The 15,021-nt window shown below is 38.6% G+C and overlaps 1 protein-coding gene across 1 annotated transcript in view; it reads right to left on the bottom strand.

Moving 5' to 3' along the window:
• The window catches only part of LOC128698187 (transcription initiation factor TFIID subunit 10-like), a 28,804-nt gene that overhangs the window by 6,269 nt on the left and 7,514 nt on the right, over nucleotides 1-15,021 (bottom strand). The window contains exon 3 of the mRNA XM_070098666.1: nucleotides 4,744-4,845. Within this exon, the coding sequence (XP_069954767.1) occupies nucleotides 4,744-4,845 (102 nt within the window). The remainder of the gene's footprint in view (nucleotides 1-4,743; nucleotides 4,846-15,021) is intronic.

Raw genomic sequence — 15,021 nt, 5'->3', positions numbered from 1 at the left:
CAGGCATCCATAAATATCTATACAGTGGACCCTTGGCTGACGAACGCATCGCATAACATTAAATCCGCCCAACGAAGTGTTTTGAGTGTAAAAATTTTGGCCTGGCTAATGATAAAAAACTCACCCAACATGGTTCGTCCTGAACCTGTCTGTCCAGCCTGAGCGCCTCAGCTGCCCTGCCATCACTGTTTACAAGCCAGGGTGGCTGGTTTTATGCATACATTTGATACATTTTGTATTATTCCATTGTTTATAGTGCTTGTAACTGCTAAATAAGCCACCATGGGCCCAAAGAAAGCTTCTAGTGCCAACCCTGTGGTAAAAAGGGTGAGAAAACTATCATACCACAGTCAGCTGCTGCTGAACCACCATCAGCTGTTGCTGCACCGTCAGCTGTACTACTCGAAGATGTGGAGAGACTGTTGTTGGTGTGGCTTAACGAGAAACAATTACCGACAAACAATTAAACCCAGAGGGTTAGCCACCCAGGATAATCCAAAAAAGTCAGCAAGTCATCGAGGACTAACTTATTTCCATTGGGGTCCTTAATCTTGTCCCCCAGGATGCAACCCACACCAGTCGACTAACACCCAAGTGAATAGGAAAAAATGCCTGGAACTAGTGCTCATATTGGTGAATTTAAGGCCAGCAAAGGTTGGTTTGAGAGATTTAAGAATCGAAGTGGCATACACAGTGTGATAAGGCATGGCGAAGCTGAAAAATTCCAACCCCAACAGTGCTCAATTGTGACAAAACAGGCCTGTTCTGAAAGAAAATGCCAAACAGGACCTACATTACTCAGGAGGAAAAGGCACTCCCAGGACACAAGCCTATGAAAGACAGGCTAACTTTCTTGTTTTGTAGTAATGCTAGTGGGGATTGCAAAGTGAAGCCTTTACTCATGTATCACTCTGAAAATTCCAGAGTGTTCAAGAAAAACAGTGTCTCATCACTTATCAATACTCTTCAATAAAGGTAGGTGTCATTTTAACATTTATTTATATAGTTATTGTGCAAGTCTCATTGTTTTCTTTGTAGGGAAATGTATATTTCATAAAAAAAAAAAAAAAAATTTTAATACTTTTGGTTGTCTGTAACGGATTAATTGGATTTCCATTATTTCTTATGGAGAAAATCAGGGTCGGAGCGCTACGTGCGCATAGATCTACTTTTGGACAGTTTAAGGGTTAAAAGCTGACCTAACAAAACAACAGTGGCTATTAACCCTTTGAGGGTTTCGGACGTACTAGTACGTCTTACGCGTAGGGGTTTTTGACGTACTAGTACGCACAAATTCTAGCGCCGTCAAATCTCACGGGAAAAGGCTGGTAGGCCTACATGTGAGAGAATGGGTCTGTGGGTCAGTGTGCGCGGTAGAAAAAAATCTGGGACCCAGTGGTGCATTGTGGGAACACCATCTTAGTAAACAATGTCCACCATGCCTCGCGGTAAGAAGCTCCTCACTCCTCGGCAAATTGGGACACTTTTGTTCCCCAGTGACAGTTCTATTACTGATGGAAGTGCCAGTGAAGATGAGTTTCAAGGTTTTCGTGAGGTTTTGACCGAAACTAATGACCATAATATCGGTAATAGTGAGGAAAACCCAGACGACCCTCAGCCTTCCACCTCTGGTGCTGGGCCGTCTTGTTCACGTTCAGTTGTACCAGAATCCAAGAGGAAACTTCTATTTTCCCAAATCCCAGACTCAGATGAGAGCATGGGTGATGACAGTGATAGTGAATATGAACTACAAGCTCTTCAAACTAGTTCCAGTAGTGATAGTGAAGTGCAATATTCCCCAGTGAAGCGTCAGTATATACGACGATATATGCGCTCTGGTAGTGTGCCATATGCTATTCCAAGGGGAAGGAGTGCATCTCGGAGTACATCCCGTGGCTGTACAACAGGAACAGAGAGTGAAAATGACGATGATACTGTTGCAATTGGGATGGAAAATGTGCGTGGTGGTAGTGGTGCCGGCGGTGAGGCACCAGCAGTGGGCCATGCTGCCACCCACGCCGCTGCCTCAGCTGATCTACAACAAAGGCCACCATCCCCCACCCACCCACCACACCAGCCTCCACAACCACAACCTCCACAACCACAACCACCTGTCATTGTCCAGTACCCACCAGCAGACCGCACCTGGGATTGGCAGGAAGCTGTCAATTTTGTTCCAAATGCCCACCAGTTTGATGACAGCCAAAGTGGAATACGGCCATCTTGTACACTTGGGAACAATGCCACTGAACTGGAATGTTTCGAGTTATTCTTTGACGAACCACTGATGGAAAGTATTGTCATGGAAAGCAACACATACTACGAGTACACCATGGCAAACACATTACTTTCACCAAAATCACGTCTACACCAGTGGAAGGAGGCAACTGTGGCTGAGATGTATCTTTTCTTTGCTGCAATAATGCTTATGCCACATGTGTATAAGCACAAAGTGAAATCATACTGGTCAACAGACCGCCTGATTGCAACCCCAGGTTTCAGTGATATAATGCCAGTGAATCGATTTGTGCTAATGTTACATATGCTTCATTTCTCAGACAAAACCAGGCCTGACAGAACTGACAGGTTATATAAGATTAGGAATGTGTTTGTGTATCTGAAAGAGAAATTCAGTACGCATTTTTATCCCTTCAGGAAGCTTGTAATTGACGAGTCTTTGATTCTGTTCAAAGGAAGACTCTCTTTCAAGCAGTACATACCAAGCAAGAGGAAACGCTTTGGTATAAAGTTGTTTGTGCTTTGTGATTGTTACAGTGGTCTGGTATTGGATATTATTGTGTACACTGGAAGTTATACATTGCAAAATACCAGGAAGTTATTGGGCATCTCAGGTGATGTGGTTAGAACAATGATAGAACCATACCTTGGTAAGGGGCATATATTATATACAGATAACTGGTACACAAGCCCCTCACTCAGTGATTTTTTGCGAGTGAACATGACAGATGTGTGTGGCACAGTGCGTGCAAATCGGAAACATATGCCCAGGTTTGACGCTGGCACTCGTAGAGGTGAGGTGCAGGCGTTTGCTGCCAATGACATCATGGCATTTCGGTGGCATGACAAACGAGATGTCACACTGTTGTCATCAGTTCACCCTAATGAAATGGCAGACAGTGGCAGGCAGCATAGAGAGAGCAATGAACCCATTCTAAAACCTGCAGCTGTGATTGATTACACCTTCAACATGCATTCAGTGGACAAATGTGACATGCAGATTGGGTTTGCTGATTGTGTTCGCAAGAGTTATAAGTGGTACAACAAACTGTTTTTCCATCTTCTGGACATTTCCATGCTCAATGCTTATAATATGTATAAGATGAGGACCAGAAACAAACCACAGTATGGCGAATTCTGTTTGTCTGTCATCAGACAAATAGTATTCAAGTACCAAGGAACAGCACCTGCAATTGGCCGCCCACCAAATTATCAACAACTACCTGCTCGTCTGAAGCATGGTGATCACTTCCTGGTAAAAGTGCCTGCTACTGCTTTCAAGAAAAAGGCTCAGAAGAGGTGTTACGTCTGTGCACTTACAAAAAAACGCCCACAACAACGCAGAGACACTCGTTTTATGTGTGAGGAATGTAAAACACCACTGTGCATGACACCATGTTTCAAAGAGTTCCACAGGCTGCAGAACTTCTAGAAACATTCCGTGACTGTATATGTGTATATAAAATATAGAAAAATAGTAATAAGCAACATTTCATATCGTTTGTGTAAATATTTTTTGTAAACAAAATAATGACAACAGTGTTTACGCCCTTATTGTGTAGTATTGAAAAAGAAATAACTTACAAAATACTGATCATGTTGGCCTCAGAGACCATAAAAGTTACTCAGAAAAAGAAAAATTGAAAAATAATTGAAAATAGTACATAAGAAAGTAAATAGAAAAATACCGGGTGATGGCAGTCGGCGATGTTACCAGATGTTGTTCAATTTTGGCAAACTTCATGCCTCCATATCTCGGTAAGTATTGACGGTAAAAAATTTTTGTTTAGCCTATAATGTTTAGAAAAAAAAAATATTTTTTCATAAGGAAAAATAATTTTTTTTTTTTTTGAAATTTGGCCGACCCTGAGAACGAGTTTCGGAGAGGGCCTGTTGACCCTCAAAGGGTTAACTAATGATTATATTATCTGCCTCCCATAAGTCAGATGACAATTACTGTGCTATAGCCTTTTTCATAGAAAATGCAATAATCTGCTAGGCTTTATACTATCACTTCAAATTACTTAAAGTATTATATGGTACAGGATTTGTTTTAAAAGTAGATTTTAATGTGCTGCAGGCAGTGATACTCAACTAAATATTCAGCATGGCATTCAACATTCAAAGTAAACAATATAATACCATATTATTCAGCATAAAAAGCACACAACAGAAGTATCATGATGGTAAATCAGTAGTCATATTTAAGGGTTAATTACTCTTACTTTACTCTAAAGCATAATGCAAAGCCTACCCTTGACCTGACCTTCAGCATATAAGGCACACTTGTGGTAAAAAAAAATTATAATAAATTACCTGATACAGCATGTATTTAAAATACATGGTACATGAAGTTACAGTACAGTATCTAATACTACAAATATAAAAGAATGTGCAAAACTAAGGACTTGAAATCTGCATGGCTTTCTGGCTTGTCTTTCAAAGAACTTCTGAGAAATACAAACAAGGAAGCATACAGTAACCCAGGTTACCACTATTTCTGACCGTTGGGTTGTAGTCCTCCAGCTGCATCAAGAAGTCAGACAGTGGAAGACCAGCAGTACGTGAGATCTGGCTTCCTGCACCACCACCACCCCCACCACTTTGCTGAAAGTAAACATTATACACTATGTAATTAAGAGCTACTTTGAAAACTAGGGTAGGATTTTTGGCTAGGCTTTTTATTCCCTAAAGAGAATTTCTATGGGCCATAAGATTATCAATTTTTTCCACTAAGGAGACAGCAGCAAGATGGACCCTGGAAAGAGTAATAGTTTTTACAGTAATCCCCCCATATCTGCAGGGGATATGTTCCAAGACCTACTGTGGATAGTAGCAAACCCTATATATGTCATTTTTCATTTACTACATACATATTTATAATAAAGTTTAATTGATAAATGAAGCAAAGTAAGTCTAGAATTAGCACGCTTTCACTGATGGGAAGCATTTTACAGGTTCTCAGGTTTTGAAGAACTGCCAACTTCACTACTTTTGCACTTTAGGGCCATTATTAACCCTTTCAGGGTCCAAGGCCCAAATCTGAAGTGGTGCCCCAGTGTCCAAGAATTTTCAAAAAAAAAATTATTTTTTCTTATGAAATCGTAGAGAATCTTTTTGTGAAGGTAATAAAACAAAAAGTACGGAATTTGGTGGAAAATTGATGAAATTATGCTCTCGCGAATTTTGATGTGTCAGCGATATTTACGAATCGGCGATTTTGCCGACTTTGACTCCCATTTTAGGCCAATTACATTATTCCAATCAACCAAATTCTTAGCTATTTCACTAGTATTACTTCTATTCTATCGATTGAGCACAAGAAATCGCCAAGTCAACTGTTTCAACTACAAAATAAAGTGATCGGAAATTGTTAATTTGGCCAATTTAACACAAAGTTCAAAATATTCCAATTTCAAAATAGGCTCCAGAATAAACAATGTAGGTATTCCTGGAACTAAACTAACATTTCCTCTGTTCATTAGTTACATTTTGAGGCTTTACAAATAAATTCCATTTTGATTTTTTATTCACATAATGAATTTTTATTCACACCAAAAAATAGAAGATTTACTGTTATGCAATGCTGTAATAATTGTATAAATATCATCACCATATTTGTGAATGTATATTAGACCCACCAGCTGACGTGTATTAGATGTGTGAGGTCGTTTGTTTACTCTTGAATATCGGCAAAAATTTAACATTTCCGCTACTTTGAGCTCAGTTTCAAGCCATTTCCAGTGCTAAAACCAATCAAAATCATCTCTATTTCTGTAATATGTCTTCCATTCTATCAAATGAGACCAAGAAATCGCAAATACAACTATAAAAAACATACGAAAAAACACTGCAAAGTCGCTGTTTTAATCGAAAAATCATGATTTCAGTTTTTTTCTCTCATTATACACAGTGTGCTGCAGGATCTGTTTTATGTGGTGCACACATACCACATAGATGTATTCTCTCATATCTAGGCCCAAATGTACCACTCACAGTTTATCAGAGTGAGCTGAGCTCATGGCGTAGATCTACGGTTTGGACCCTGAACGTAAAGCCGTAGATCTACGGGACGGACCCTGAAAGGGTTAAACAAAATTAAGGTTTATTTCTGGGCCACGGTAAACAGTGGACGATTGAAACAGCCGATACTGAATATATGGATATGGGGGTCCTACTGTAATACCACAAGATGGAGAGGAATACAGCTTTACATTTTTGTACGAGAGCTCGAATTTATGACATCACTAGTAAAAACTAAAAAATAAACCATAAGCAAAGGAGGGACTATTCTAAATTATGTCTGATTTTTTAATAGTAAAATACTGAACAGCCATACTGCCCATTAAAAAGCCAAAATTGTACATGTAAAGCCCCATATAAAATATACAGTGGACTCCCGGTATTCGATATTAATCCGTTCCTGAGAGCTCATCGAATACCGAAAATATCGAAAAGCGAATCAATTTTCCCCATAAGAAATAATGGAAATCAAATTATTCCGTGCAAGACACCCAAAAGTATGAAAAAAAATATTTTACCACATGAAATATTAAGTTTAATGCAATAGAATAATTACAATAACAATAGAATAATTGACACTTACCTTTAATTAAGATCTGGTGATGATTGATGGGATGGGAGGAGGGGAGAGTGTGGATGGTGTTAGTGTTTAGAAGGGGAATCCCCTTCCATTAGGACTTGAGGTAGCAAGTCCTTTTCCGGGGTTACTTCCCTTCTTTTAATGCCATGAAATTGAGAGTCACCGGACCTCTGTCGCACAACAAATCTGTCCAAAGAGCTTTGTGCCGCCCATTCCTTTAAGATTTGTCTAAAATGGGCCACAACACTGTCATTGTAATAGTCACCATCACAGCTTGCAATAGCTGTGTTAGGGTGATTTTCATCCATAAAGGTTTACAGTTCAACCCACTGTGCACACATTTCCTTAAGTTTTGAAGTAGGCACAATGGATTCCACAACTGGCATAGGCTTCTCAGGGTTAGCCCCAAACCCTTCAAAATCTTTCTTAATTTCCATACTAATTCTCACCCTTTTTACCACAGGGTTGGCACTAGGAGCTTTCTTGAGGCCCATGGTGACTTATTTTGCAGAAACAAGCACCAAAAACAGTGATAATATGGAATGTACCCTTAGATGCGCACACACTGGCTGGCTTGTAAACACTGGCACACACAGGGCAGTTCAGGCCACATGTGGACACGTCTCGTACGAATCGTATCGAATACCGGGTTTTCAATCGGATACAGAGGCAAAATTTTTGCGTTAAAATGCATCAAATACCGGATTTCTCGAATACCGATGCCATCGAATATTGGGGGTCCTCTGTACACGTATATACAGGTAGGTCCCTCTTATACAACAGGTTAACCCTTTGACTGTCGAAACCCCAAATCCTGAGGTGTCTCCTGGTGTTTAACCCTTTCAGGGTCCAAGGCCCAAATCTGGAGTCACGCACCAGTGTCCAAGAATTTTCAAAAAAAAAATTTGTTATTTTTTCTTATGAAATCGTAGAGAATCTTTTTGTGAAGGTAATAAAACAAAAAGTATGAAATTTGGTGGAAAATGGACGAAATTATGCTCTCGCGAATTTTGATGTGTCAGCGATATTTACGAATCGGCGATTTTGCCGACTTTGACTCCCATTTTAGGCCAATTACATTATTCCAATCAACCAAATTCTTAGCTATTTCACTAGTATTACTTCTATTCTATCGATTGAGCACAAGAAATCGCCAAGTCAACTGTTTCAACTACAAAATAAAGTGATCGGAAATTGTTAATTTGGCCAATTTAACACAAAGTTCAAAATATTCCAATTTCAAAATAGGGTCCAGAATAAACAATGTAGGCATTCCTGGCACTAAACTAACATTTCCTCTGTTCATTAGTCATGTTTTGAGGCTTTACAAATAAATTCCATTTTGATTTTTTATTCACATAATGAATTTTTATTCACACCAAAAAATAGAAGATTTACTGCTATGCAATACTGTAATAATTGTATAAATATCATCACCATATTTGTGAATGTATATTAGACCCACCAGCTGACGTGTATTAGACGTGTGAGGTCGTTTGTTTACTCTTGAATATCGGCAAAAATTTAACATTTCCGCTATTTTGAGCTCAGTTTCAAGCCATTTCCAGTGCTAAAACCAATCAAAATCATCTCTATTTCTGTAATATGTCTTCCATTCTATCAAATGAGACCAAGAAATCGCAAATACAACTATAAAAAACATACGAAAAAACACTGCAAAGTTGCTGTTTTAATCGAAAAATCATGATTTCATTTTTTTCTCTCATTATACACAGTGTGCTGCAGGATCTGTTTTATGTGGTGCACACATACCACATAGATGTATTCTCTCATATCTAGGCCCAAATGTACCACTCACAGTTTATCAGACTGAGCTGAGCTCATGGCGTAGATCTACGGTTTGGACACTCACCATAAAGCCGTAGATCTACGGGACAGACCCTGAAAGGGTTAAAAAAAAAAAAAAAAAAAAAAAGGTTCTCATGAAATGATAGAGAAGCTTTTCCCGATGGTAATGACACCAAAAGAATGAAATTTGATGGAAAACTTACGTAATTTATGCTCTCGCGAAGTTAGCGACCTTGGCGATATTTACAAATTGGCGATTTCGCCCACTTTGAGCCCTATTTTCAGCTAATTCCATGGTTCCAGTCGACAAAACTCATAGCTATTTCCTTAGAACTCCATTTGTTCTATCGATTGAGTACAAGAAACTGCTCATTTACCGATTTCAACTACCTAATAATGTAGTCAGAAATTTGCAATTTGGCCAATTTCATGCAAATTAAAAAATATACCACTTTCAAAATAAGGTCCAGAATGAACAATGCAGACATTCCTGGCTCTAAAATAACATTTTCTTTGTTCATCAGTCACATCTCCAGGCCCCTCTGATATTACTTTTGCTTTCTATTTTGATTTTTTATTCAAACAAAAAATAGAAGATTTACTGTTATGCAGGCTACTGCAATATTGTAATAACAGTGTAAATAATGTGAACCCATTCATGACTGCATATTAGAATGGCTAGTTGGACATTTATTGGACAATGACATCATTTGTTTACTTTTGAACATCGGCAAAAATCAAACATTTCCCCAACTTTGAGCTCCATTTCAAGGTTCTTTTTATAGTAAAACCAATCAAAGTCACCTCTATTTCTGTAATATGTTTTCCAGTCTATCAAATGAGACCAAGAAAACGAGAATACAACCATAAATACTATAGGAAAATACACCACAAAGTTGGCATTTTAATCCCCCCCCCCAAAAAAAAAACCGCTCGGAGGTTTTTTTTTTCTCATTATGCACTGCGTACTACATGATTTTTTTATATGGTGCACACTGACCACACAGATCCATTCTTTCACATGTGGGCCTACCAGCTTTCTCCTGCTTGATTTGAAGCCACTAGAATTTATGAGTAGGTAGGATAATTGATTCAAACGTAGATGTTAGGGAACTTCAGGAGGATTTAAACAAACTCTTTTCTTGGTCAGAAAAGTGGCAGATGCACTTCAATGTAGATAAATGCAAGGTTCTGAAGCTTGGGAGTGCCCATAACCCTAGTACTTATAAATTAAATGATGTAGAACTTAGCCATACAGATTGCGAAAAGGACTTGGGGGTTATGGTGAGCAGCAACCTTAAACCAAGACAGCAGTGCCTAAGTGTACGTAATAAGGCAAATAGATTACTGGGATTTATATCAAGAAGTGTAAGCAACAGAAGTCCAGAGGTCATACTGCAGCTTTATACATCATTAGTAAGGCCTCACCTAGATTATGCAGCTCAGTTCTGGTCTCCGTATTACAAAATGGACATAAATTCGTTAGAAAACATTCAGCGTAGGATGACTAAATTAATACATAGCATCAGAAATCTTCCTTATGAAGAAAGATTGAAGACTCTTAAGTTACATTCACTTGTTAGACGAAGAATGAGGGGAGACCTGATCGAAGTGTACAAGTGGAAGATAGGTATTAATAAAGGGGATATTAATAAGGTCTTGAGGATGTCTCTCCAAGAGAGAACGCGCAGTAATGGATTTAAATTAGATAAGTTTAGATTTAGAAAGGACATAGGAAAGTATTGGTTTGGAAATAGGGTAGTTGATGAGTGGAACAGTCTACCTAGTTGGGTTATTGAGGCTGGGACTTTGGGTAGTTTCAAATCTAGGTTGGATAAGTATATGAGTGGGAGGGGTTGGATTTGAGTGGGACTTTCACATCAGAGCTTATTTCTTGGGTGGCATTGAAAATTGGGTTGGGCAAATGTTTTGTTAGTGGGATGAATTGTAAAGGACCTGCCTAGTATGGGCCAGCAGGCCTCCTGCAGTGTTCCTCCTTTCTTATGTTCTTATGAGTATATATATGGTAGGGTGTGCAAAAGAAGAAAATTAAAAGTGAATACAGGAAAGAGTAAGGTTATGAGGATAACAAAAAGATTAGGTGATGAAAGATTGGATATCAGATTGGAGGGAGAGAGTATGGAGGAGGTGAATGTATTCAGATATTTGGGAGTGGACGTGTCAGCGGATGGGTCTATGAAAGATGAGGTGAATCATAGAATTGATGAGGGGAAAAGGGTGAGTGGTGCACTTAGGAGTCTGTGGAGACAAAGAACTTTGTCCTTGGAGGCAAAGAGGGGAATGTATGAGAGTATAGTTTTACCAACGCTCTTATATGGGTGTGAAGCATGGGTGATGAATGTTGCAGCGAGGAGAAGGCTGGAGGCAGTGGAGATGTCATGTCTGAGGGCAATGTGTGGTGTGAATATAATGCAGAGAATTCGTAGTTTGGAAGTTAGGAGGTGCGGGATTACCAAAACTGTTGTCCAGAGGGCTGAGGAAGGGTTGTTGAGGTGGTTCGGACATGTAGAGAGAATTTAAGAGAAACAGAGTGACTTCAAGAGTGTATCAGTCTGTAGTGGAAGGAAGGCGGGGGTAGGGGTCGGCCTAGGAAAGGCTGGAGGGAGGGGGTAAAGGAGGTTTTGTGTGCGAGGGGCTTGGACTTCCAGCAGGCATGCGTGAGAGTGTTTGATAGGAGTGAATGGAGACAAATGGTTTTTAATACTTGACGTGCTGTTGGAGTGTAAGCAAAGTAACATTTATGAAGGGGTTCAGGGAAACCGGCAGGCCAGACTTGAGTCCTGGAGATGGGAAGTACAGTGCCTGCACTCTGAAGGAGGGGTGTTAATGTTGCAGTTTAAAAACTGTAGTGTAAAGCACCCTTCTGGCAAGACAGTGATGGAGTGAATGATGGTGAAAGTTTTTCTTTTTCGGGCCACCCTGCCTTGGTGGGAATCGGCCAGTGTGATAAAAAAAAAAATAATATGTACGTCAAACACAGTGGCTCGTAAGACGTATATATACGACCGAAACAGTCAAAGGGTTAAGTTCTGGGCTACTGCTGTAAAGCAAAACCTGCTATAAAGTGAAACAGCCTTTTTCACTTTCAAACATGCTTATGCTATCATATTAACCCTTTCAAGGTTGGTGCCGTACTAGTACAGCTTGCATGCCAGGGTTGGTGCTGTACTACTACTCAAATTCTAGCACCTTCAAATTTGGCGAGAGAAAGCTGGTAGGGCTACATATGAAAGAATGGATCTATGTGGTCAGTGTGCACAGTAAAAAAAAAAATCCTGCAGCACACAGTGCATAATGAGAAAAAAAAAAAAACTGACTGTGTTTTTGGTTTAAAACAGCGACTTTGCAGTGTATTTTCGTATGCTATTTATGGTTGTATTCTAGTTTTCCTGGACTCATTTTAAAGAATGGAAGACATATTATGGAAATTGAGATGATTTTAATTGGTTTCACAATGAAAAGTACCTTGCAATTGAGCTCAAAGTAGCAGAAATGTTCAATTTTTGCCAAAGTTCAAAGGTAAACAAATCATGCCACGCGTCCAATACACATCAATTGGCGAGTGTAATATTCTTTCACAAGTGTCTTGATATTATTTATACCATTTCTATGCCATTTCTACACGAATGCAGTAGTCTGCATAACATAAATCTTCTATTTTTGTGAGAATAAAAATTCAAAGTGGAAAGCAAAAGAAATGTAACAGAGGCCTGGGGACATGAGTAATGAACAGAGGAAATGTTATTTTAGTGCCAGAAATGTCTGTCTTGTTTATTCTGGACCCTTTTTGGAAATTGGCATCTTTTGAAATTTGTGTGAAATTGGCAAAATTGCCAATTTCTGACCATGTTATTGGATAGTGGAAATCAGTAAATGGGTGGTTTCTTGTACTCATTTGATAAAAATATGGAGTTCTAGCGAAATAGGTATGATTTTTGTCGACTGGTACATTGGAATTGGCCGAAAATAGGGCTCAAAATGGGCAAAATCACAAATGCGTAAACATCGTCAAGACCGCTAACTTCACGAGAGCATAATTCCGTAAGTTTTCCATCAAATTTCATACTTTTGGTGTCATTATGATCGGGAAAAGATTCTCTATCATTTCATAAGAAAAAATAACTTTTTTTTTCGAAAAATTTCCAACCCCGAGAACAAGTTTGGGAGAGGCCCTGCCGACTCTGAAAGGGTTAAGTGAGCAATAAAACTAGGCCTAAAAAATGCATATACAGTAAATGCATTACTTACCTTTAAATACTTTCATCCTTAACTTATAGTGAGTGGTGAAAAGATGAAGTCTGAATAGATGAAGAATGGGTAATTGAAAACTGATGCATTAGCAGAACACCATAAAGTCGAAGTGTACCTGTAAAGTGGGGCCTGCCTGTATAGTATATATTGTATGTTTTCCCACCAGTTCAAAACAAGCCCAATTATATAATCATTAGTTACACAAAATTCCCTATAGTCCACCACATCTAACGAAGGTTATTAATCACAGAAGACAAAATTAATTATGCCTCTTTCTCTTAAGTTTTTTTTTATAAATTTATCCTTCTACTGAGCATCAAAACCAACCCAATTATTAGTGAGTTACACAACGATATACAATGAATCACCTATTTATTAGGATACAGTACAATGTATTATAACTATTACATGGAGTAACAGACTCAATCTAATCCAGTGAAGTACAATAATAGATCACCTCAATCAAAAAAACTAAAATTTGGCAGGTTAGGGCATATTATGCGAGTTCACACAAGGCACATTCCTCTTGCACATAAGTATAAAAGGAATGTACCCTTTTTAAACTGCGTACTAATCTTTGACATATCCAATAGTATCTTGGGTTTCATGTACAGGTTGGCCATCACTAATCCGGCATCGTTGGGACCTGTAGTGTGCCGGATTAGTGAGTTTGCTGGATTACAGAGTGATTAGGTTAGAATACATTTAATTAACCTATCAATACTCTTTCTGCTACATCTTCCTCATTTTCATCACTACTGTCTCCTCCACTGGCTTGCTGCTGTGGATTTACAACCATCTGCACAATTTCTGAGTGAGTATAATGATGAAATTTGAGTCAGTTATAATGATTTGAGTCAGTATAATGATGAAATATGAAATTATGCTAGCTGAAATTAGTGCCGGATTACTGATGGAACCGGATAACTGATTGCCGGATTAGTGATGGCCGACCTGTATAATTAAAGGCAATTCCAAATATTACATTCACCAAACCTTAATGTGGACACCATCACCTTAGCAAGTTCCCCAGTCCACTGGGTGTCCAGTGGTCTACCAATGAAGGAACAAAGCATAGTTCTTCGTTAAATTAATCTAAACTGACCCACGAAATATTAATGAAATGTTCATAACTCGCCAACTAGGAATTCTGAACCCCATGGCAAACCAGTCCTAAAATTAACAGGCCAGCCTGGTCTAATAAGATTTGCCCAATGGATTAAAGAAATCTTATTACATACAACGATATTCATGGTACCTTGCCAGCTTTAGGACTTTCTTGCTATGATAAAGATAAAGACTCATTTCTTTGTAAAGGTTACAATGCATAATTACAATTTTGGGTTGCTAAGTACATACAAAGAAAGTCACTATCATGCCGGGGCATTTCGGGCAGACTAATCCTAATACATAGTACTACTTAAAACTAGACAAGATAATAGTGGTTAACTTTATTACAATCTTATTTAATCTTAATACTAATGCAAAGTAGTCAAGGTGGAGGTTTATAAGAATAATAATCTTGAAGTTGCACATAATAAAAACAATATTACAATTAATGGTTCAAGCAGTAAATATTTCATGGATTGGCAGATGTTTAAAAAATAGAGATCACATAACATAACTAACTAGAAGTTGTTTTGGTTGATTTGGTTAGTATTGAGAAATAAGATGATTTTTTTAGCAAAGTCCTAAATTTATAAGTAGTCAGGGGATCCTTTACCAGTTCCAAGATCTTTTACCAGGGGATCCTTAGCGAGTTCCAGATTTTCAGGCCCTTAATGCGCATTGTGTTTTTGCATATTGTGAGACTAACACAAAAGAAGTTGAAGAGTGCCTTATGCCTTGTATTGTGACTGTACATTCTGTTGTAACTATCAAGAAGTTTAAGTGGAGGATTTATAGTGGAGTTTAATGTTCTGTATACGAAGTAGGCACAATAATATGAGTGTATGTCTTGTATATTTAGCAAGTTCAGGCTTTTGAAAAGTGGTGGGATGTCCTGGCTAGCACAGGAGCTGGTAATAATCTGCACAGCAGCTTATTGTTGGGTTATTAAAGGTTTAATGTGGTTGGCTGTAGTTGATCCCCAGGCACAA

Source organism: Cherax quadricarinatus, chromosome 63, assembly GCF_038502225.1.
Source record: "Cherax quadricarinatus isolate ZL_2023a chromosome 63, ASM3850222v1, whole genome shotgun sequence".
Classification (NCBI taxonomy): domain Eukaryota; kingdom Metazoa; phylum Arthropoda; class Malacostraca; order Decapoda; family Parastacidae; genus Cherax; species Cherax quadricarinatus.
Note: the sequence above shows the minus strand (reverse complement) of the source record. Positions and strands in the feature narration are given on the sequence as shown.